The sequence below is a fragment of the Chelonoidis abingdonii genome, chromosome 16 (assembly GCF_003597395.2).
Source record: "Chelonoidis abingdonii isolate Lonesome George chromosome 16, CheloAbing_2.0, whole genome shotgun sequence".
Taxonomy (NCBI): Eukaryota; Metazoa; Chordata; order Testudines; family Testudinidae; genus Chelonoidis; species Chelonoidis abingdonii.
The window spans coordinates 5,031,274-5,055,720 of NC_133784.1; the positions used below are offsets into that span (position 1 = coordinate 5,031,274).

Genomic DNA, 24,447 nt, shown 5'->3' on the forward strand with positions numbered 1-24,447 from the left:
CCACACGCCCCCTCGCTGAGCGGTGAAGGAAAAGCTGGCCGTGACCCGATGGCAGGATGGGGTGTTGCTGAGTGCACAGAGCTACCCGCTGAGGGGGTGCCAGGTTTGGATCGCCCCAGCCCAGCGGGTGAGCTGTCAGCCCGAGCCCCCACCCAGAGGAGGCCGTCGGGTTTGGGCTGAGAAACGCCGCTGCGATTGCCGGGTTTGGGCACAGGCCAATGGGGCAGGCGGGTCTCGCTCGACATGTGGCACCACTGAGCCCAGACCCAGCCGCCTCCCACCATGGAGACACATGGCTCTGCGGGCTGCTCCCCAATCGAACCGGGCCCTGGGCTCCTGTGACCCTGCTCCCACCCCTCCTCCCATTGCTTGCAATCCAGGGCACAATCCACAGGCAGCTACTTCAGCCCGGTGCCTTTTACTGGGCCTCAGCCGGGGGCACCCAACGAGCTGCTGAAGAAGCCGGTGGGGGCTGGCGACGTTCGCCAGGGCAGATCTCCCCAGGCTTTCCTGGTGCCCGGGGGGTTAAACGTGGCAGGGTCCCGCCTCTCCGACTAACGGGCTGCAGCATCTCCCTGCTCCTGAAAGGCAAAGCAAATCACGTTAGCCGTCATGTGGTTCCCTCCTGCCCCGCAGGGCTGAAGCGAGGGCGCCGTGCCCCACATCGCCTCACAAAGCCTGCGGCCTCTTCTGCCCGTCAATCAAGTGGGGAGGCCCCAGGGCCCACCTCTCCCTGGCCAGGAATCCTCCAATGGCCTCGCGGGCATCATGCGATCCCCACCTCCACCCTCCGATTTTTCCTCCCTGCTTTTAAAAAAAAAAATCAAATACAGCAAGTGCTGGAATGAGCGAGAGCGCTGGAGTCAGGCAGCCTTCTTCCCCGCTGCCTCCTCATCCTCTGCCTCTCTAGGGCCTGCAGCGCCCCGATGGAGGGGAAACCTGCCCTGCACGGCCATCGACAGGTCACCGGGGTGAGTGACTTGGCTGGGGGCAGGTGGATCCTGGGCCCCAGGCTTCCCTCCCTCACCCCAGCCCCCCCGCTACCTCCCCCCAGGCTCTCTGCGCCTGCCGGCTGCCCCAGCTGGCATTCCGGGCGGGATTAGGGGGATTAGATCTGCATGCGACTTGGCCAAGCTACCGTTCCTCGGGCCGGGGTAGCCCGGGGGTGTCGGCTGCTTTGCTGGCATAACCTCCCGGCCGGCTGCTTTGAGGGTTGCGGGGGGTATGGGTCCACTAGGGGGTGCGGGGGGGAGAGATCTCAATTTGTCAGGACTCTGGATTCTAGCCTGGCTCTGGGAAGGGAGTGGGGTCTAGTGGTTAGAGCGGGGGGGAGAGGACTCCTGGGTTCTCTCCCAGCTCTAGGAGGGGTGTAGGACCTAGTGGTTAGAGCAGGGGTGCTGAGAGCCAGGACTCCTGGGTTCTATCCCAGCTCTGGGAAGGGAGTGGTGTCTAGTGGTTAGAGCAGGGCGGGGGGGCTCCCGGGTTCCAGTCCCATCTTTGCAGTGGACTGTGTGCAATGCTGAGCCAGGACCGATACTGAGCTGTCTCGTGGGGGGTTTTGCTTGTGCTCAGGAAGCAGTTGCACTGAGAAGCTGCTGCCCCAGGGGATCAATAGGCAGTTTTGCATAGGAGCTTCCCAGGCAGGTGAGGGCTGTGTCAGGCCCGGCATGGGCTGGGCTGGGGGCGCTGCAGGCCCATGCCGGGAGGGTCCCCAGAAAAGCGAGATGCAGCCGGTGGGGACCCCCAATCTCACCCAACTTGGGAACAAACCCTGTATTACTGCCCCCTGGTTCTGCATGGCCTCATTGGGGAGCACTGAGCAAACCCCACTCTCCTGCACAGCCCCCAGTCGAAGTGGGGCGCTCCCCAGAGTCAGTGCAGTCCCCGGTCACATCCCCAGCTGCTGGCACTTGGGGATGGGCCTGGGTAGAACTGGGGTGGGGGGGTTAAAAGTGGCAGCTATAATAATGGTTGGAGATATCCTATCTCCTAGAACCGGCAGGACCCCGAAAGGCCATGGAGTCCAGCCCCTGCCTCCACTAGCAGGACCAAGCACTGATTTTACCCTAGATCCCTGGGTGGCCCCCTCAAGGGCTGAACTCACAACCCTGGGTTTAGCAGGCCAGTGCTCAAACCACTGAGCTATCCCTCCCCTGGGGAGGCTGAAGGAACTTGTTCCCCCTTCCCCAGTCCCACTGGCATCACTCACCCTTTCAGCCAGGCCGAGTTAGACAAGGGATACCCCCCCTCACCCCAACTTTTAGGCTTCTCCACACAGGGCCACAGGGAGGCCCAGTTCCCCCCGCCTCCCACCGGCGGGAAGGCTGCAGAGCCGTGGAGCTTTACAGCCGAGGCAGAGAGATGGAAACGGGGCAGGAGAAACACTGGGGCAGGGAGGGGACGAAGGGCCTGGAAAATGCCCAGCGAGAGAGAGACTGGGAGAGAGGCGGCGTTTTGAGGCAGAAAGGCCAGTGGGCGCTGCCCAGTCAGTGGTTCTCAATCTGTGGCCCGTGGGCCGTTTGCGGCCCGTATGACGTCCTCAGGGCCATACGGCTGATATTGGATCTGGCCCACAATAGTAAATAGGTTGAGAGCCACTGGTCTAGGTGTAGAAACTGAGACGGGCAGAGGCCGTGGGGCACACGCTGCGATTATCCAGCCACGCATCCAAACAAAGCCCTTCGGTGCCAGTTTTCCAGGGCTAGGCTGCCCAGTGCACTCGCTGCTGAGATCTGTCTGCAAAGCCCCTCAGAAGGCAAATGGGGCGTCTGCAGAAACAGCCCAACTTAGAAGAGCCGGTGGCTCTGAATAGCTAAGCGCCGGGGTTTAGAAACAATTCCAAGGGCTGCCCAGCTCCTGTCACAGAACAGACCTGGCCTGTGCTAGGTGGCATATGTGGAGGGTGGGCTACAGCTGCGCTCCCCTGGCAGGGGGGCATGGAAGGGCTAGCGTGGTGACAGCGGTGGGATGGCGCTGAACGGGTGAGGGACTAGGTGAGGGTGACAGTGCTAACACGATCCAATGGCTGGATGTTGAAGCTTAGACACATTCCGACTGGGTCAGGCCCTATGTCCTCAGACCCAGGCTCTGGCTAGGCTGTGCTGATTCTTTCTGCAGAATATCTCCAAGGTATGGCCCTGCCCAGCCGTCCACACAGCGAAACGCTTGGCCAGGTTCTCCTCCTCTCGCCGCTCGATTCTTGCCCCAGCCGTCTGTCACGGAGTCCCCGGGCGATGCTCTGGAACTGCTCCCCACAAAGCCAGGCAGGACTTTGGGAGCCTCCTCTCCCTCGGAGCAGACTTGTTCAGGGCAAGAAGCTCACACGTCTTCACCTCCTGGGTCTCTCCTTGGAGCATTCAGCATCCTCTGCCCCTCCGTGCGCTTCCCACAGCGAGCCCACCCAGGCTGGGTCCTGGGGAAGCCACAGGGTTCTGCACCCCCACCCTGCAGTCAGACGTGACTCTCAGCCAGCAAAACAGAGGTTTATTCGATGACAGGAACAGGGTCTAAAACAGAGCTTGTAGATACAGCGAACCAGACCCCTCGGCCGGGTCCATTCTGGGGGGCAGTGAGCCAGACCCCTAGGTCTGCACTTCACTCCTTATCCCCAGGTAGCTCCAGACTAACCAACCCCTCCAGCCCCTCCTCTCTGCTCAGCTCCTTTCCCGGGCCAGGAGGTCACCTGATCCCTTTGTCTCCAACACCTGCAGTTGGCACCTTTGCAGAGGAGGGGCCCAGGCCATCAGTTGCTAGGAGACAGAGTGCCAGGCATTAGGTGCACTGGCCCTTTGCTCTGCCAGATACTTAAGAACTGCCATGGGGACACTGAGGCACCAACACAGTATTCAGAGCAAACATTAGGAACAGTCCCAGTTCGTCACACCGTCTCTCTGGCCTGGCCCAGTGCTCTCTTGCCCCCTTGGATTCGTTCAAACTGCTGCTGCAGAGATCCCGCTCCCAGCCCAGCGCTTTCACCGGGTCACCCCTCACCTGGCGTCTCTCCAGGGGGACCCCCTTTTTCTATTACATCAAACACCGCAGTGGCCAGGCCTTTCCCTGGCAGGGCCCATCTGGCCTAGCATCTCCCACTGGCTACGGAGCTGGCGCCGCTCACCTCCCATCTGCCTTGGACACCCCCCTCACCCTCCATTCTCCCTGCAAATCTCTGCAAAGCACTGTTCCCCTCCAACCCCCCCTCGAAGCTCTCCTGTGCTGGGACACCCACCAAACACTGGCTGGAAAGCTGGGCCCACTGTCTGTCTTGCTGACTAACATTGTCTCTTTGTTTCCTTGCGCCCCCACCCACCCCCCTGTCTGCTGCCATCTGTTGTCTTGTGTCTATGATTGGAAGCTCCTAGGGCCCCTTTTTTTTGCTCTGTGTCTGTCTGGCACTCGGCGCAAGGGCATCCTGGGCTCTGCCTGAAGCTCCCAGCTGCCATGGTAAGGCTAAGAATTAAATTGGGGCCCTTCGTGCTAGGGCCTGTACATACAACAGTCCCTGCCCAAGGTCCCCAGGAGATTCCAATCACCATTGACCAGACAGACAAAAGGTGGGCGAGCCCCATTGTACAGAAAGGAGAGTGAGGCTCAGAGACGTTGACTTGCCCCTGGTCACCCTAGGGCGTCTTTGCACCTTGCAGGGGGACCCCAGTTCTCATCTGACCCGTAACAGGTTACACACAGCTGGGCTTAGCGCTCAGATCTGCTGAGTTCCAGCCGGTACCTGAACCCCAAGCCCAGCCTGGCTGCTCCCTCCTGCCCTTTCTCCATCACCTGCGGTTCCTTGGCCAGCGGTGCTGAGCCCTGCAGCTTTCAGCAGAGCTGTGGGCAGTTACCTAAAGCTCCGAGAACAGCTGTCCTGGTGGTTGAATTCTCCAGCCCGGACACCCTTTCGGACACCCTGGTTCTCTGAGGCACAAAGCGTGCATCAAACCCAGCCGGAGCCATTTCACAGGCCGCTTTGCCACTGTCTTCGGTAGAGGGGAAAGGTTAAAGACAGGCCCTGCCTGCTCTCTGCAGCATAGACGGACGGGTGAACAGGGATGGCTTCTGTTTCTGCTGGAGTTTAGCTGCAGGGTGAAATCTTGGAGGGTGCAGGTCCAGTCGGACGTGTGGCTCTCTGGGCCCTGGAAGGGTGACTCTTTGGGGGGATCTGTCCACCTTTGGGGCTCCCCCCCTTCCATTTGCAGCCTTTGCTGCTGCTCTCCTCCTTCTGTTCTCCATCCACGCGGCGCCTTTACTTCTGACGCCATGTCGCGTGTCCGATGTGGACTGATGCCTGGGCATCCATCCCAGAGAGAGACACTGGGTTCTTTCAGGCCGGGCCAGGGCGATCTGCTGCGTGCTCAGAGAAGCTATGAGGGAGACACGGTGAGGGGAGGGAATAGATTTTATTGTACTGACGTCTGTGGGTGAGAGAGACGCGTTTGTCTCTCTAATAGCCTGGGCCTGCCCTGGCTCCACCACCACGTACGTCACACACGGTGCCAGCCCACGGCTGAACTTTATACCACCACTGAGAACTCCCTTACTAGAGTCCCTGAGAGCCCAGCCCATGATGGGCCTGCTAGGCCAAGCCAGAGCCTTGCATGGGACCTGGGAGTGAGCTTATGGGGCAGGGGAGCTTGCTGGGCTGGGTGCCCAGGAGCTGCCTGGGTAGCAGGGGCACTCCAGCCGGGCTGTCGGGCGTCACAGTGGAGGCTGGAGTCGCGCTGGGTGCATGGGAGCATCCGGTTTTCACTGCTGGGGCCAGCTGTGTGTCCCACCTGGCCAGAGACACTCAACTGGCTGTGGGGTTGGAGCTCCAGCTGCTTCTCTTTTCTCTTCGCTGCCCTTCCCCTGGGCTGAGCGGGAGCCAGGTGCCCCCCATGCTGCAGGCAGGAGCTCCTGTGCTGGGCGCACACGGGGGGAGAGGTGAGACCCCTGCGGCTCATCTCACTTGAGAGAGGCTGGAAGCAGCTCCCCGGGGCAGAGGGAGCAGCTCGTGCCTCCACCGTCTTCCCCCTCCTGCCGGGGCTGCGCTGACACCGTTCTGCTCATGTGTCTCCTCTCTCCCAGCACCTCACCTTTCCGCTGCTCGCCGCCACCCTGCTGGCTTCCTTCGGCTCCTCCCTGCTTTACGGCTACAACCTGGCAGTGGTGAACTCGCCGGCCGTGGTAAGAGCTGTGTGCGTCTGTCTGTCTGTCTTTGCGGGGGAAAGTCGCTACCTCCCCGGACTGGGAAATCCTAGGCTAGGCAGATACCTTGACCCAGCGGGTCTCCAGCAGGCAGGTGAATTTTACTGACTGGATGTGGCCACCTCTGGGGTATTTGTTAGAGAGCTTATTCCTTCACCCTCCTACTTCCCTGGTCCTTCTCGCATGAAGAGAGAGCAACAAAACCCGAAGTCCAAAGGTGCAAACAATTCGATGTTTACTGGGGTGAACTTTTAGCAAGCTTAAATTCAAGTTCCTTTTCCTTATTTTCAAATCCCAGCTTACTTCCTGTTTGCCCCTAATTTATATAGTAATATTCTCAGCTATACCTTAACCAATCATTCTACTCAAATTTACCTAACCAATCCTAACGTATTGTAACATGTTTATTTAACCAATTATATCTCACCACCTTAATTGGTTTACACCCAACAAAATTAATTATACAGCAGACAGAAACAATCACAGAACCGGACAGAGACCATGTAAATAAACATACAAAACAATACAGAAGTGAGGATTTCACAACTGCATCTATACAGACATAAGGGTTCTCCAGCTGTGTCTATGGATCAGTGAGTTCTTACCAGACAGAAAACTATAAAACTACATTTCCTTTTACCTTCCCTTTCTCTGGAGGTGATAGATCGAATCACCTTCCTAACAGTCCCAGATTGCCTGATTTCAGTGTGACTAGTTTGGAATGTGAGGATGTGACCAGACGCTTCCCAGCTTATGGCTGCTAAAGAACCAGGCCTCAGACTGTCACAGTAAGAGAAGGCCATTACACCGGCAGACAGAGATTTTGATTCTTTGTTTTATACCTCTGTAACTAACTAAGTGATAAGAATACACCTAAATTCTTAAAGTAGAGGCCTTTGCAGACAGGATTGAATATCTGTCTCCTAACAGTATTGAGCAGCAGGTCTAGGAGTGGGAAAAGAGAGGCAGCATCCGGGTGATGCTGTAGAGGGGAATGAGGGGATCAGGATGGGATCACCTGAGCCGGAAGGCTGCCCTGCTCACACCCTGACTCTGAAGAAATGCCCCATGGGATCTTTACTGACCAACATACCATACAACTGCCCCATACAAATGACCTTTGGGAAGTTCTCGTGCTGGTGCTAATGGGTCGGATCACAAAGCTTTGTGGTGTCAGATCAGGGGGCTTGGTAACCCAGACCCCCGGCACAGGGAGAGGCAGGCAGCTAGTGCACTTATTCCTGTTGCCTTAAGTTCCTGTCTCTTATCACTTGTGTTCTTGCTGTTTTGTCGAAATCTAAACTTCCCCAGGGAAACATGTCCTTTGTGACGACGTTTCATTGGGAAAAAACCATGTTGGACTGTTCACTTTGATCTCACCAGAACGGCCCGTTTCATTGATCATCTGGAAACAGAACTTGGAAGAGACGTTTGTGGTGTTGCTGAAATGGGAGGTTTCAACGGACCCGAAATGCCGTATTTCCCACAACTCCCTGGCGTGGGACATTTTGAAATTGGCCGTTTTCATTCCCGGTTCAGAACGGAAGCAAAGTTTGAAATGTTGGGATTTCCCGCCCCACAAAGCCCAGCACTTCAAGCCACTCCCGGGCTAGGGGAAGTGGGATTGGCTGTCTGAGGTGTTGGGAGAGGAAGCCCTGAAGCGATCAGGAGCCGGATGTGTTACAGACACATACAAAGACCCCAGGGGGCTGGCAATCCAAGCAGCTGGGGGGTCTGCTGTGCCGTGGGCACCTCACTCTCTAGCCCCTGTCTCTCTGCCTTGCAGCACATAAAGGCCTTCTACAATGCCACCTGGTCCCAGCACTATGGGCAGAGCCCGAGCCAGGCCCTGCTCACCATCATGTACTCACTGACCGTCTCGGTCTTCGCCCTGGGGGGGCTGGTGGGCTCCTTTCCGGTGGGGATGCTCGTGACTCGATACGGGAGGTAAGACGGGTGCGGGAGGGGGGCAGGACAGGGGGTGCACCCGTAGCCCGGCTAGAGGAAGCAGGGGGAGGATGGTGGTTTGTCAGCCTGGGTGCCAGTCATGGGGTGCCCGCCTCTAGACCAGATGGAGCAGGGGGACACCCAGCAAACGGAGCCAGCAGCATTAAGTCCTGCCAGGGAGATGGGAGAGGAGAAGCCAGCTTGACACATGCCCCACTCTTATGTGGGCAGGGAGAGCTGCCAGGAATGCGCACACACACCCCAAGCTCCCCATGGGGCCGGGATGGAGAAGAGAGGGGAATGGCCCGGTGGATGGAGGAAGAGAAAACATGGAGTGTCCTGCGGGGGGGCATCACGCCCTGCAGAAGGGAGGGGCTCATGCCAGGCGGAGGGCTGATGTCCTGCCTGTTCCCCCTGCTAGGAAGGGCACCCTTGTGCGGAGCACACTGCTCGTCTTCCTGGCTGGCATCCTGATGGGCTTCAGCCGCTACCTGACATCACCCGAGATGGTCATCCTTGGCCGCTTCATCACAGGGCTGCATTCAGGTAATGTCCTGCGTGGGCTGCCCCACCGCCTGCCCCGGGGCATTGCCTGGCTCCGGCACCTGGCCATACTCACCTTGGCGCTGGCCCTGCCGCACCCTTGGCTAGCCCAGCACAGGGCGGGTCTGCATCTCCCTCTGCGGCAGGAACAGGAACCGCAGGTGCCAGCCCAGACATGCATGTGGCCGTGGCTCCGTCCCACAGGGGTTGGGCTGCTGCAGAATTGTGCTGTCTCAGCACAGGCAGGACGGGGGGGAGAGCAGACCCACTGAGGCTGCGCCCATCGCTGGTGCCCTCCTGGGGATCAAAGTGGCTCGTGACCAAGACGGGTGTCCCGGGATTGAGCAGCCAGCCCCAGGGCATTCTGGGAGGAAGGGAGCTTGGCTGGAGCCTGCCCTGGGAGCTCCCCCCCCGGCCCAGTCTAGGGGGGATCCAGAGGGTGCACTGCCTATTGCCCAATGTGACTCCAGTTCTCTATCCCCGCTCCCCCACATCCCGCGTGTTTCTTCCTCCGCCCAAGGCATCTGTCTCAGCGTGGTGCCCATGTACCTGGGAGAAATTGCCCCCAAGAACCTGCGTGGCTTCCTGGGCCTGGTGCCCAGCATCTTCATCTGCCTGGGGGTCTTCTCCGCTCAAGTCCTGGGTCTGCCGGAGCTGCTGGGGGAGGTCAGTGCTGCTGAAACGCTCCTGAAACGCGGCTGCTTCCTCCCAGCCCCCAGCCTGCTCCAGTGAGCTCTGACCCTGTGGGAGGGGGGTGAGGGATGGGGGGTGTCTCCTGGGGTTCTCCAAGGTCTCGTGTCTGCTGTGTAAAGCACTATGCTTGGGGAGGAAAAATCAAATGCACAGCTACGAACGGGGACCGCCTGGCTTCGCGCCCAGGCTGCTGTGGCAGGGATCTCAGGGTTACAGTGGATCTGCCAAAGAGGCTAATATCAGGCCGGGAGTATTAACCAGAAGGCCATACATCCTACCCGGCTGGAGTTGTGTCCAGTTCTGGGTGCCGCACTTTAAGAAAGACGGGGAGTCCAGTGGAGAGCAGCAGAAAGGATCAAAGGTTTGGAAACGCTGACCTCTTGAGGAAAGGTTAAAAACTGGGCATGTATAGTCTGGAGACGAGGGCTGAGGGGGATGTGAGAACAGCCTGTACATCTGTGAAGGGCTGGTATCAAGAGAACGGGATCAATTGTTCTCCGTGTCCACTGAAGGAAGGACAAGATGCAATGGGCTTAATCCGCAGCAGGGGAGATTTAGGTTAGACATTAGAATCATAGACAATTAGGATTGGAAGGGCCCTCAGGAAGTATCTAGTCCAGCTCCCTGCTCAAAGCAGAACCAATCCCCAACTAAATCATCCCAGCCAGGGCTTTGTCAAGCGAGGCCTTAAAAACCTCTAAGGAAGGAGATTCCACCACCTCCCTAGGGAACCCATTCCAGTGCTTCACCACCCTCCTAGTGAAACAGTGTTTCCTAATATCCAACCTAGACCTCCCCCAGTGCAACTTGAGATCATTGCTCCTTGTTCTGTCATCTGCCACCACTGAGAACAGCCGAGCTCCATCCTCTTTGGAACCTCCCTTCAGGTAGTTGAAAGCAGCTATCAAATCCCCCCTCACTCTTCTCTTCTGCAGACTAAACAAGCCCAGTTCCTTCAGCCTCTCCTCATAAGTCATGTGCTCCACCCCCTAATCATTTTTGTTGCCCTCCGCTGGACTCTCTCCAATCGTCCACATCCTTTTTGTAGTGGGGGACCCAAAACCGGATGCAGTATTCCAGATGTGGCCTCAGCAGTTCCGAATAGAGGGGAATAAGCACTTCCCTCGATCTGCTGGCCATGCTCCTACTAATGCAGCCCAATATGCCATTAGCCTTCTTGGCAGCAAGGGCACACTGCTGACTCATATCCAGCTTCTCATCCACTGTAACCCCCAGGTCCTTTTCTGCAGAGCTGCTGCCTAGCCACTCGGTCCCCAGTCTGTAGCAGTGCCTGGGATTCTTCCGTCCTAAGTGCAGGACTCTGCATTTGTCCTTGTTGAACCTCATCAGGTTTCTTTTGGCCCAATCCTCCAATTTATCTAGGTCCCTCTGGACCCTACCCCTACCCTCCAGAGGATCTACCTCTCCCCCTAGCTTAGTGTCATCTGCAAACTTGCTGCGGGTGCAATTCATCCCATCATCCAGATCATTAATGAGGAAGGGTTAAAAAACTGGGCATATGTAGTCTGGAGACCAGAGGGAACCTTTCCAACTCAAAGGTAAAGCTCTGGAATAGGCACCCGGGGGAGGATGTGAAGTCCCATCACTGGAGGCGTCTAGGAAGGAGGTTGGACAAACGCCCCTTGGGTGGTCTGGGTTGACTTGGTCCTGCCTGAGCGCAGGGCACTGGCCTAGACAACCTCTTGAGGCCATCACGCCTCTTCCTGCCTCTTCCTGCCCTTGGGCCATCCCAGGAGGTGGCTCCCCAGCCCCATTCCATTGCCCAGCCAGCAGCTGGCTCCTGATATTCAGCCTGCGTCTCCTTGGCTTTGCTTACCCCACTGGTGCTAGGGCGCCCCCCTCGCTGCCTCCCCAGCCCCATCGCCCTGCCTGGCTCATTGCAGGATGGATACTGGCCTCTTTTCCTGTCCCTGGTGGTCATTCCAGCCTCCCTGCAGCTCCTGCTGCTCCACTGGTTCCCCGAGAGCCCCCGCTACCTGCTGATTGAGAAGAACAATGTCCGGGGGGCCACAGATGGTGAGTGGAGCCCTCCTGGCAGGGGGGGTGGCTGATATATCCCATAAGGCCAGGCTGCTCCTGGAACCGGGGGAGGGGGCAGATTAGGTCTTACTGTGTCCTACCCTCCCCTGAATCCCAAAGAGACACAAGATCCTGCAGCTGTAGGCCCAAGAGCCCCCTGAGCCAGATTCTGTGCTGGTGCAAATCAGCTCCAGCTCTGCTGACTCCATTCAGAGCGCTGCCTCGCCCCTCCCGGGAAAAGTCCTGCCTGCTGACCTCTCCAGGCTTTCCAAGGGCCCATCGCCGTAGAGTCTGGGCACCTCCCATCCTCCTGGCTCTAGCCTCACCCTCCGATGGGGCAGGGCAGGGCCAGTACAGAGGGGAGCTGAGGCCCAGGGGCGCACAGCTGGGAATTGAGCCTAGATCTCCTGAGTCCTAGCCAAGTGCCCCAGCTTTGCTCCGCTCTCCCCAGCGCTGCGCTGGTTCCTGGGGAAGGACGACGTGCGGGATGTGCTGGAGGAGATGTGGGAGGAGCGGCGCTCGCTCTCCTCCCTGGAGACCATCTCCATCTGGCAGCTCCTGCGGGATGGCTCCGTGCGCTGGCAGACCCTCTCCGTGGTGGTGATCAACATGGGCATGCAGCTCTCCGGGATTGATGCGGTAAGTGCTGCCAGGCCATGCCCCGGAGGGGAGCTCCCCTCAGCCCCCTACTCCCCTGCCGCAGAGGCGAGCTCCCCCAGCCCCCCCACACACCGGAGGGGAGCTCCCCACATGCCCCGGAGGGGAGCTCCCCTCAGCCCCCCACTCCTCTGCCCCAGAGGGGAGCTCACCCCATGCCCCAGAGGGGAGCTCCCCTCAGCCCCCCCCTCCTTTGCCCCAGAGGGGAGCCCCCCCTGCACCAGAGGGGAGCTCACCTCATCCCCAGGAGTGGAGCACCCCTCAGCACCCCCCCCCCCGCACCAGAGGGGAGCTCACCTCATTCCCTGGAGGGGCTCCTGTCTCCCAAGAGCCTCCTGGCCCGTTGATCCCTTGGCCTCGCAGGGAAATAGCCGTGCTGATCATGCAGCAGGTTCCTGCAATGGAGACCCTGGCCCCGGGGGAGCTACCCAAGTTCGTCTCACTCCAGAGCCAGCGAGTGCCCCTGGGCCAGAACAGCCTTCAGTCCTGTCCCCAGGCAGGCTTTGAACCAGCGAACAGGGGGGCTCCCGCAGTGCCATGGCCAGAGCCCCCAGGGGTTCCAGGTTCCTGTGGGGGCCTCTCCCCCCCCAACCCTGCCACTCACTCCCTTGCTCCCTCCCCCCTCTCCCTCCGCAGATCTGGTTCTACACCAACACCATCTTCCAGCACGCCGGCATCCCGGGACCCGAGATCCCCTACAGCACCGTGGGAACAGGCGCCATCGAGGTGCTGGCCGGCCTGCTCGGCGTAAGTACTGCCACGGCCCCAGTGACATGGGGGGGTGCTGTGTGACCCCACTGAGCAGTGCTAGCCAGGGTCGGGGAGTGCTCATGCTGGCTGGGCTGGGGCATAGGGGAGGGGTCGCAGGAGGTGAGTTGGGAGACAGGAGGTTGTACTGGGGGAGATGGGCTGGCAGGGGGTGCAGGTAGGGGGAGGGGTCACACTGGGTGGGGTGGGGATGGGTGTGGGTGCTGGGGAACGGGGTCCCAAGGGCTCACCTTGGCTATCCTGACTTTAGTGGAACAGCCGATAATAACCCCTGTGGGTCAAGCCCGTCGCTGGGGCAGGAGCAGGGGGGCTGGTTTACAGCTTTTCCCCTCAGTGCCCAGCCGGCCCCACCCTGGCTTCGCAGAGCTGGAGAGTTAGTGCTGCGCTTGGTGCATTTGCAGCCTTCGGCCCCTGGGCGCTCAATTTGACGGGTGGGCGGCCGGCCCTCAAGTGGCCTGGCCCGGGCGAGCAGGAACCCCAGCCCCCTGCCTCTCACCAGCAAGCCGGCCCCTCCGGTGTCCCGGCAGCCCAGTCGGCGGCAGGAGCTCAGCAGGCTGGTGGCGCCGTCGGGCCGATTGTGACACAGACACAAATGGCCCCGATGGACGGGCCCAGATTGGGGTCTAAAATGACAAGCATTTGTTCTGCTGTCAGTATCCCCCCTGCTCCTGCACAGGCTCCCCGCACCCACCTCGCGCCCCAGAGCTGCTGCCTGACTCCGCTGGGCGCTCGGGGGAGCTGATGCCTGGCTGGGACAAGCTTGGCCCTGCTGCTCCGGGTCACTTCTGCCCTGGGATTCCAGCCCATGAGTGAAGGGGACAGGCGGCTGCTCCTCCGTCCCCTTCCAACATGCAAGGCCCTAGCCTGCCCGTGCCCCCTGCTCTACCCACTAGCCTGCCCCCTCTCCCAGGGCCAGGAAAAGAACCCAGGAGTCCTGACTCTGCCAGTGCCCCCCTGCCCTCCCCACTAGCCTGCCCTCCCTCCGAGGGCCGGGAAAAGAACCCAGGAGTCCTAGCGGTTACCAGGTAAGAGTCCCACCCTCACCCTCAACCTCTTGAGTCAGCCAATGAGAGCTGGGCCTGGTGATGTCATACACCTGGGCTGCCTGTTACTGGTTATACATGTGGCTCTGTGCCCAGTGCGGGGAGGGTTTGGGGGCTGGCGGGTTTGACACCCTATCCTGCTAACTCACCCCGGGCCGCCGGCATTTCCCTGCAGTGCTTCACCATCGAGAAGCTGGGCCGGCGGCCGCTCCTCATCATCGGCTTCTCCTTCATGGGCTTCTGCTGCGCTGGCATCACCTTGGCCCTGGTGCTGCAGGTAGGCACGTCCCATCCCAGGAATGCTAATCCCTGGTACCGGGCCCACCCCGTGAGCGAGGCTGGGCTCCTGGAGCTGGCTGCTTCGGGATGAGTTACATTGGCCTGAGGCCAGAGCAACCCACTGGCATCACTTCAGGGCAGTAGGGGGTCGGATCCTGGTCCGGGGCTCGAACCAAGAGAGAAACTTCTTTAGCCAAAGATGCTTTGTGTCTGGTGCAGGCCGGGAGAGAGCTGGGTGTGAGAGGGGGCTGTAGGTCAGGATTGAGGGGCGGCAGGCAGGGCTGGGATAGCAGGGGGCTGCGGGTTGGGACTGAGGAGCACCGGTACAGCTGGGCGGGCAGGGCCGGGATAGCAGGGGGCTGCAGGTCGGGACTGAGGAGCACCGGCACAGCTGGGCGGGCAGGGCCGGGATAGCAGGGGGCTGTGGGTCAGGACTGAGGGGCACTGGCAGGGCTGTGTGAGAACTTTGCATGGCACATTGCAGCTGGCTTTCTCTCTCTCAGCCCTTCGGTTTCCCAAAGAGCAGTTCCCCACATTTGCTTTGCAAGGAGGTGGTAACTGGGCGATTAGTCTAGCAGCGTACAGCCACCCCCAGCTTCTGCACCTTCCCTCCCCAGGCTACCGTGCCCTGGATGCGCTACCTCAGCGTAGCCTGCGTCGTTGGGATCATCGCTGGCTTCTGTATGGGACCAGGTGGGTGCCAGGGGCCCTCCCTTCTCTAAAACAAACAATGGAATGGCCAGGGGCTGCGGGTCGGGACTGAGGGGTACTGGCAGAGCCTGAGGAGAGCCCTTGACTGGAATGGCCGAGGTCTGTGGGTTGGGTGTGAGGGGCACCTGTGTGGAAGGAGGGAGCCTTAGACTGGACTAGCAGGCTGGAAGGGCTGCAGGAATCCGGTGGATTGACAGGACTGGGTGGAAGGAGCTTCTCAGGTTCAGCAATGGCCCAAATACACAAGGGTCGGGATTTTCCTTCCCCTGAAGCATAAGGTGTCGTCGCTGATGGGAACCGGGCAATTGAACTGACCCACCAGCGCTGAATACAGCGCGGTCGGGGACCTCGTGCTGGACTTGGTAGCCCAGTGATTTGATCTGGTAGGGTAGAAAATGGCAGATGTGGCCGGGCCAATGGTGGGACCAAGGAGGCAGGGTCCTGGAATGAGACCCTCACACACCCAGATCCAGGGAGGGTGGCGACGAGATTGCTCTCCTCCATATCCCCCCTACATTTAGGAAACTCCTCAGGACCCTTCTGCACATGCTAATAAACTTCTCTTACTTGCTTAGTAGGCAAGTGGTTTTCTGCCTTTAAATAAACGTGGAAGTGAGAGCTCCCTAAAAATGATGAACGAAGCCTGGAATGGTTTACCCGACTGATGTACGAGTGGGGCTGCCAACAGATCTATAATTCATTCTCAGCCCAGAATTTATTTGCTGTAATTACATCTTTAATTAGGATTTTAATGGCTCATTGTTCACAAACAATGATGAATCGGATTTAAAATATATATATTTATTCCAGGCAAGCTGTGAGTAACGGTCCATCAGGGGCCGCTTCTCCCCCTATGAAATTTTTGTGCATTAAGTATCTTTATTAAAGAGGCGCGTATGTCTGCTTTCCTACTGTGGCAGGTCCTGGTCAAGCCATCATGGTTAATATCATAACTGTACATATTGCAACAAACCCACAGTCCCCTAGCTACTCAGAGCTTCAGGGCAACCCTGAGTATAGAACTCGGCCTCTCATGTGCAAAAAGCACAGACCCCAACACTTGAGCCAAAGGAGAATCTCCCTCAATTATCATCAGTATTGGGCTGATGACACACAGTGGAACAGTTATGAGTTCACCCACTAGATGGTAGTGGTGCACCATCTTTTCTCTATGGTATTTTTTAAATTCTTTTGAAATATTGTTTGAATTAATCTCTTGTGGTATCTAGATGTCTCAAATTGCTTTCTCCATGGGGTTGGATACAGAGTCAGTAATAGGATGCAGTCTTTCACCTTTAAGTAGCCAGTTCAACTTTTTAGCCCAATTCAGGACAAAAACAAATGTTCAAGAGGTTGGAATTTCCTGTGGAATGAAAATACTAATTTCTGATCAGCTCTATGAATTGTTGTTCAAATCTAGCCACAGGTAAGCAGGGCCCAGCCACCCTCACCTGGAATGAACAAGTGGTCTTAGTCCAGTTCTTGGTGGACAAATTGTTGTATTTGAAAACACCAAAAACATCTTATCAAAATGTTTCACTTCAATAATGTTGAAATGTAATCTTATATATATAGATATAAAGTCTAAACAAAATGAAACAAAAGTTGGAATGAAACAGAGTCGAAAGGACACATTGCTTTGGATTTTGAACAGTTTCTAAACTTTTTCAACAACTGATCCATCAAAAAAAAAATTTTTTTCTACCAGCTCTAAAAATTGCATTTTCTACAACAAAACTTCATGAAAAGCGTCTCCTTTCTGAACAAAACTTATATTTTCCATTAGCAAATGGAATACCTGATACCCAAACTATTTCAGCTGTGATATCCTACCCAGGTGTCTCATGGGAGTTACAGTTCAGTTGCCCCACGTCCACTTTCTCCTCTATGGGCTCAACTCTTCAGCTGGACTACATCTCCCATGGTGCACTATGGCCAGCGACTCCCAAGATGTACCATCTGTCCTCCAAAAGGTGAGACCATGGTGCATTATGGGAGATGGAGTCCGACAAGGGAACCTGGCTTATAGAGGAGAATGGGCACATGAAAGACCTGTACTACAACTCCCATAAGGCAACACGATGGAATTTGCAAATTGAATTATTTCAGTTTTGAATTTTGGCCAAAAATCAAAATTTTACGTGGAAAATTTTGATAAAAAGGATTTTTTGTTTTCATCAATTATTTCTGCAGAACAAACTGGTTGTGACCGGGTCTCTGGACTAGCACCCCCTCCAGCCAGTCAGCCTCCTCATTAGCAGCCTCAGCAGAGAGGCCCAGATCCGGGGCTGAGGTGTGGTGCATTGGTGGGGGATGAGGAAGCTTGCCCTGCAGCAGCCTAGGCTGTACCTTCTCTCTCGCTGGAGCCCGTTAATCTCCAGGGCACCTTTGCCAGGGACTGGCCTTGTGCTGGCTGGCAGGAAGGGGCAGCGGCTGTGTGATGCCTGAGACGTGTCTGGTTCTGAGAGGGGCAGGGGAGGTTCAGGGCAGGGTGCCGTGCTGGGGATTGCAGTTGCTGGACAAATCCCTGTGTTTTCTCACCAAGGGCTGCTTGCCTATCGGCCCTGGAAAGGTGCTTGCACAGCAGCTAGAGACTTGAACAGCCAGTTCTGCAGTCTGCGGGACCCCCAGTGGGGCAGGCCCTGGGGACAGGGAAGAATAGAAAGGGTCCCGATTCTGAGGTCACTCATACACCTTTCAGTCCGGAGTCATGCCCCAGACCCCGGGTTTCACGTTAGCCTTTTTCTGGGAGGCTCCAGGCTGGCACCTGGCTACTGAGGCTCTTCACCCTCTCCCTCCACCGGATGCAGCCCAGAGGCGTCTGTGGGACTCGAGCCCATTGGCACGTGGTCTCCTTACGGGCAGCCACAGAGACTGTTAACCCTCTAGTTGCTGGATTGCGATCCCATGCCAGCACACAAGGAGTTTAACCCCCCTCTTGCACCTCCAGCTGGTGTGCCCTTCCTGATGACCGCAGAGCTCTTCAAGCAGTCACACCGCCCTGCTGCCTACATTGTGGGGGGGTCCCTGAACTGGCTCTCCAACTTCACTGTGGGCTTCGTCTTCCCCTTCCTACAGGTAAGGACCAGCCATGGATGTGGCCTGGAGTAGCACCCAGCAGCCCCAGTCAGGGATCAGGGTGCCAGGAGCTGTCCACGCACATGGGAAGGGACCCTGCCCCAGATAACTGACAGCCCACACATAGACGAGAGGTGGATACAGACTGATGGAGGAGCATGAGGGAATAATAGGACAAATTCAGACGCAGCAAGTTTTTAAAGTGCCCAATGAAACACTGTCTCATGCAGCATGTTGTTAACCTGAGGAACTCACTGCAGCAGGAGTTGAAGTCAAGTTATATCACTTCTGCTACACCCCACGGCCCCATACACTAGGCCTGTCACCCTTCACAGAAGGAAACGAGGTTGGTTGGGCATGATTTTTCCTTGACTATAAAGTGTGACATTCCCCCGAGTACAATCTGGACCAGTGAATAGCTGTGTCCCCTCAGTTACACAACCTGGGGGGCCCTTTCCACTGCTTTGCTCTGAGAGCTACTGTTCCTGGTCTGCTGTGCTCATACACAGCCTCCAGCATGTAAAGCATTCCCGAGTCCCAGGTACACTGTGTGAGTGTTGTAGCCAGCCACTCGTGAATTATACTGCACAGCAGCACCAGCAACTTCCCACGCCCAGAAATGTCTGTCTGGTACTGCCCAGCACCATAGAATCGTAGAAGCTCAGGGCTGGAAGGGACCTCAGGAGGTATCTAATCCAGCCCCCTGTTCAAATTAGGACCAGTCCCCAACTAAATCATCCTAGCCAGGGCTTTGTCAAGCCAGGCCTTAAAAACCTCTAAGGAAGGAGATTCCACCCCCTCCCTAGGGAACCCATTCCAGTGCTTCACCACTCTCTGAGTGAAAAAGTTTTTCCTAATATCCAACCTAAACCTCCCCCACTGTAACTTGAGATCATTGCTCCTTGTTCTGTCATCTCCCATCACTGAGAACAGCCGAGCTCCTTCCTCTTTGGAACCCCGCCTTTCAGGTAGCTGAAAGCAGCTATCAACCCCCACCCCTTCTCTTCTGCAGATGAAACAAGCCCAGTTCTCTCAGCCTCTCCTCATAAGTCATGTGCTCAAGACCCCTAATCATTTCCGTTGCCCTCCGCTGGACTCTTTCCAATTTGTCCACATCCCGTCTGTAGTGAGGGGCCCAAAACTGGACGCAATACTCCAGGTGTGGCCTCACCAGTGCCGAATAGAGGAGGAATAATCACTCCCTCAATCTGCTGGCAGCACTCCTACTAATGCAGCCCAATACGCCGCTAGCCTTCTTGGCAACAAGGGCACACTGCTGACTCATATCCTCCTGCACAATACAAGCTCATATAAAGTCTGTCATTTATTAATAGAAAATCACACGCACCATTCTTGCTACTGCAAATAGAGTTTCCCAAACACTGCAGTTCAAACACATTGGTTTAGATAAAACAATAAAACAAGTTTATTAGCTGCAGAAAGCTAGATTCTAAGCGATCACAAGTAATGAGGCATAAAAGTTAGATCTGGTTACAAGAAAATAAAAGTAAAATGCAGCTAATGCCAAACTTAACAAAACTAACAAAGGTCACGCTCACATGTCTCATCAGTTCTACTGGCAGAACTCCTTCCAGCAGGATGTCTCCCCCAGTCCACTGCTGCTTCCTTCTTCTTCAGCTATTGCTGATACCATGGGTAGAGAGAAAGGTAGAGGTGACTTAGTTCACTTCTATTCCTTTCTTATAGATCCTTCCCTTCTTTGGGAGTTGTCTCAGCCAAGATTCTGGAGACAGAAAATCTGTCTGGATGGGAATGGAAAACTGTTCCTTTGTCAAGATGTAGATTTTTTTTCACCCACACCCTCTTTTCTGCCAATGAATGGCCATTTAACCAGGTGGTGGCCCATTTAATCTTGTGGACATGTGCCTGAGGCATCGGCCAGCCTTTTGTATCTGAGGAACTGGTTTGCGGCTGTTCCCCAGACTTAGAGCATGTCTTAGCAATACCATATGGTAGAATCTTATAACTATACATACAATGTTGCTGCACACATTTTACCAGAACAATAATGGTCAGCAAATTATGAGTTTTCAAATGATACCTTGCAAGCCATACTTTGTACAAGATTTATCACAGGGGTGTAAACTGTCACAGAGTCCATGCTGGCAATTCTTTATAATGTTACTATGCTCCAGGGGCTTAAAACTGATGGTTTAAAAATTTGTTCAGTATTGTTCTCGGTCTTGAAGTTAGGCTGACTGGTCTGTAATTACCTGGGTCCTCTGTGTTCCTCTTTTTGAAGATAGGTTCTATGTTTGCCCTTCTTCAGTCCTCTGGGACTTCCCCCATCCTCCCTCAGTTCTCACAATAATAGCAGCTAATAGGGCAAAGATTGCTTCCGCTAGCTCCTTAAGTACCCTGAGGTGAATGTCATCAGGCCCTGCTGACTTGAGTACCTCTAACTTAGCTGAATACTCTTTAACTTGTTCCTTTCCAGTTCTGGCCTGAGGTCCTTCCTGTGTTGTTAATAATAATTGTGTTAAGCAGCTGGTCACCATTAATCTTTTGAGTGAAGAAAAATATCCTCTGGGGGAGTGGTCTCATGCTACAGGGTCCCTCGGAGGGGCAGGATTAAACCACTGGTCAGGGACATAATGGGAAAGGCTCCACCTTCCTCTCTAGCGGGTTTGCCCTACCTGCTCCCCATCACCTTGGGGTGAGGGTCTCACCTATGGGAATGGATTTCTCCTAGCAGCTAGTCGGCATTGGTGCCCCATTGCGCACATGGGGAATGGAGGTACAGAGAGGCAAAGTGACTAGCCAATGGTCACGCATAGTGTGTGTGGTGCAGCAGAACCTTGAACCTGGGTCTCCTGAGTCCTGGCCTAGCATCTTACCCACAAGCCCAGCCTCCCCCAGGATGGTGAGGCACCAGTCCCTGCTGAAGGGGTGGTGTCCAAGGCTCACGGAGGTGGTGGTATAGCCCCATGGGGTGAGAGGCAGGGAACATGGCTAAGGACGCGAGTGGGCTGGGCAACTCCGAGGTGGGATGGGTGCTAGGTGGGCCCAGGGCCGGTGCGGCTGTGACAGGAGGCCAGAGCCATGCTCAGTGGCCCCGAGGCCAGCTGGGAATCCCTGCTGAGCCGTGTTCTCTTGTTGCCCCAGATGTCAGCTGGCGCCTTCTGCTACCTGGTGTTCTGCGGGGTCTGCGTGCTGGTGGCGCTCTACGTCTACCTCATCATCCCCGAGACCAAGAACAAAACATTCGTGGAGATCAGCCAGATCTTCGCCACCCGCCGCCCCTTCCTCACTGCCCCAGCCAGCGCCGTGAAGATGGTCCCGCTCGGCGGTTATGGGGCCTTGGAGAACAGCTCCCTGGAGCTCTCAGAGTCCAGCCGGGCATGACCCACCCCAGCAGCCGCTGGACTAGTGCCTCTTCCCCCTGTTGTGGCATCCCAGCCCTGGTGGGTCAGGCCGGGAGTGGGGCTGGGTTCATACGCCGGTGAGGGGCAGTGCTGAGACTGTGGATTAATTCCCTTCCTTTAACCTCTTCTCACCTGGCGTCTGGCTCAGTCCCGTGGCTTAGAAAGGCCGCGAGCAGTGGGAGGCATCACAGGTGTGAGGATCGCTGGGCCAAGGCCGGCACCTCATGCCCAGGCTCTGTCTCTCCCCATCCCACCAGGTGTCTTCTCCTCCAGGAGTCCCAGGGGAGCTTCTCCAGGTTGCTGCTCTGCAGCCCTGCAGGGCATCGGGCCTGGATCACCCTACAGGGCGGAGTCGGTGCCAGCCTGGGACGAAGAGCCAGCAGGCTCAGCTGCTGCCTGCTGTCCCCGTGGTGAGGGGACAACCCCTGCTCCCCCGGGGCGATGGCCGGGAGCCAAGTGGAGGCTCATCCCTGGTCTCCACGCCGAGAGTTGATCCTTCCTCTCCGCCCCAGGAGCCTCTGGCTTTGCCCCTTAGCACTTCGAGCCAGCGCCTTGGGGGAACCACCCGCAGCCGGCCCCGCCACTGCGAGCAGTGACATCACAGCGGTTGGCAGGTGCTGATTGGTTGACGCTGCCACGGTGTCATTCCTGGAAGGACCGCCCTTGAAGAGGCGGGACTTCTTGGAAGGCCCTGGGGTGTGGGGAGGCGGCTGACGCCCAGGGGGAGGGAGGTCCGGGGGTATTTAATAAAGGAAATTGCCTGTTCAGGCTGCAGTTGTGTGCGGTGCTGGGGGCAGGTCATTCTCTGCTCCTGATTTGGGCCCCAGAGTGGGTGTCTCATGAAACACGGAGATACACCAGCAGATCTATGGAGGGGAGCGGGGCTGAGGGGCACCGGCAGAGCTGGGGGAGGAGGGGGAAGGAGGCCAGGGCTGGGATGACAGATGGGCTGTGGGTCGGGACTGTGGGGCACCGGCAGAGCTGGAGGAGGGGGGGAAGGAGGCAGGGCTGGGATGGCAGATGAGCTGTGGGTCAGGACTGAGGGGCACCGGCAGAGCTGGAGGAGGGGGAAGGAGGCAGGGCTGGGATGGCAGATGAGCTGTGGGTCGGGACTGAGGGGCACTGGCAGTCCTGGAAGAGCAGGGGGCACTTTGGCAGGATTAAGGGACCAGGGAGCTTGTGAGGTTGCAGATCAGTTTCATGGATTTGCTCCTTGCTCAGATCTGCTGCGGCGGCGTCTGTCCTGGGTGAGGGGAGGCTGAGGCATGGTCAGTGGGGGCTGCCTGGTGGTGCCAGCCGGGTGAATGACAGATTCCCTCCCCCCCGCCCCGTGTGCCCCTCACTGAGCCGACTCCAGCAGGGGTTGGATGGGGATGGGAGTGGAGCCCAGCTCAGCCTCCAGTCAGCTCTCTGGGGACAGCCTGCCTGCGCAGGGGGGCCACGGGTCGGAGGTCCCTGTGCTCTCACGGGGGGATGGGCCACATGGTGGTTTGTCTGGTTGCTGGGACGGCACAAGCTCCACGTCCCAGCTCCTGTTACCTGCCTGGGAGATGGGAGGAAAATGGCAGCTCAATCTAGCGGGGGGGGGGACCTCGCAGAGCCCCCGGGCGGGTCCCGGCCTCCCTGGGGATCTCAGCGGGCGGAGCAGGATTCCCAGCCCCCTGTCTCTGGGCTCCACTCCCAGCCGAAACCCAGAGCTGCAGCCAGGTCCCATGCGGGCTGGGGAAGGGCAAGGGAGAGCTGGACCCTGGGGCAGAGGTGAACCCAGACTCCAACTCCCGGGTGCTGATCTGAGCCTGGCCCCCTGGAAACCCAAAGGTCAATCCTCACACCAGGTTCTGACTGGCGTCCTGGGGCCGGGTTGGGCCTGTTCTTACCCTGCCGGCCCTGTTCTTCCTGCCTAGTTACCCTGCTCAGCCCAAGCTGGGTCCTGGACTTTACAACCGCGGTCGCCTTGCAGGCCGCAGCTACCGGCGATGGCCACTAGCTGTCCCCATCCATCAGCACTGGGGTAAGCAGACTGCAGCGGGGTAGGGGCTCAGGGCATGTGGTACCCAAGAGGCTGGGTCGTAAGGGGAAGGGTCCCCAGCCCACTTGCTCAGGGTCAGGGTTGGTGCATGGCAGCAGACAGAGCCGGAGGCACTGGATGTCCTGCTGTTTCGCCCCCACATCCTGCCCTTTGGAGGCCCTATGGGAGCCCTGAGATAAGATGGGTACTCTGGCAACCCCGGCGCACTGTCCTGTCAGTGCCAGGGTTTTGCAAACATCCCGCTGCCTGTCCTGTGTTCACTGGAACAAGCGTTCATCAAGGGATGGAGTGTCAGGACGCCTGGGTTCTATTTCAAGGCCCCTCACTCGCTTTACTTGGAAAAGGGAGAGGCAGTGCATCCCCACTGTGTGCCACTATTCCCTGCCTGGGAAATGGGGATGGTGAGTGACACACCTTCCTGGGATTTTGTTAGCACCCACAGGCCACTTGGAGATCCGTGGCTGGCGGGTGCTTGAGTTGGCTTGCAATCTCCTGGCCAGCCTGAGGTGGAAGAGTGCAGCTAGCTGACCAGCTGGCTCCAAAGCTCCCAGCAGCTAGCGCTGTGACCCAGCTAAAATGGTGATGCATCAGGACCCTGCAGGCAGCTGTCCATATTAACACACAGACTCCCACTCTTATCCCAGCTCCATGTCGCCCTCGCCCCGCTGAGCCCAGCATCGTTACCGGTGCTAGGAAAATGAGAGTCGAGGGTGCATCTTTTATGAGTGTGTCACCATCTGGTCCCTCTCATCCTGGATCGAGGCAGCCCCAGCCAGACACAGCTGTCTGCCCTCGGTCCATCCCCTCTAGCACCATTAGAGAGGCTTTGCATCAGATGCATGGGAGCTTTGCTAAGGTAGGGGGTTTGCTGTTGGGGGACTCTAGCATTTGCTGGGCACCTGTGACGGGTTTCCCTCCTTCAAGGTGCCACCTGATATGTTGAGATACCACTGAGCTTGCCTGTTCTTCCAGCCTGGGTCCCCTTTAACCTGTCTTGCTGAACTAGCCTCATAAGCCTCTCCTAGCACATACACAGGCAAGGCCACTTCCAGCTGCAGAAAGACACAGACACCGAGATTAGCTCTGAGAAGACTCA

At 57.3% G+C, this 24,447-nt stretch overlaps 1 protein-coding gene across 1 annotated transcript; it reads left to right on the forward strand.

Annotated features, from left to right (window-relative positions):
* Positions 1 to 898: 898 nt before the first annotated feature.
* LOC116833953 (solute carrier family 2, facilitated glucose transporter member 9-like) lies at positions 899 to 21,889 on the forward strand. Its single transcript, XM_032795731.1, has 12 exons — positions 899 to 971; positions 6,058 to 6,156; positions 7,964 to 8,124; positions 8,546 to 8,670; positions 9,188 to 9,333; positions 11,265 to 11,397; positions 11,852 to 12,039; positions 12,694 to 12,804; positions 14,044 to 14,145; positions 14,765 to 14,840; positions 17,809 to 17,936; positions 21,063 to 21,889. Exons 1-12 carry the CDS (start codon positions 927 to 929, stop codon positions 21,300 to 21,302), a joined length of 1,554 nt encoding a protein of 517 aa, XP_032651622.1. The 5' UTR covers positions 899 to 926; the 3' UTR covers positions 21,303 to 21,889.
* Positions 21,890 to 24,447: the final 2,558 nt, after the last annotated feature.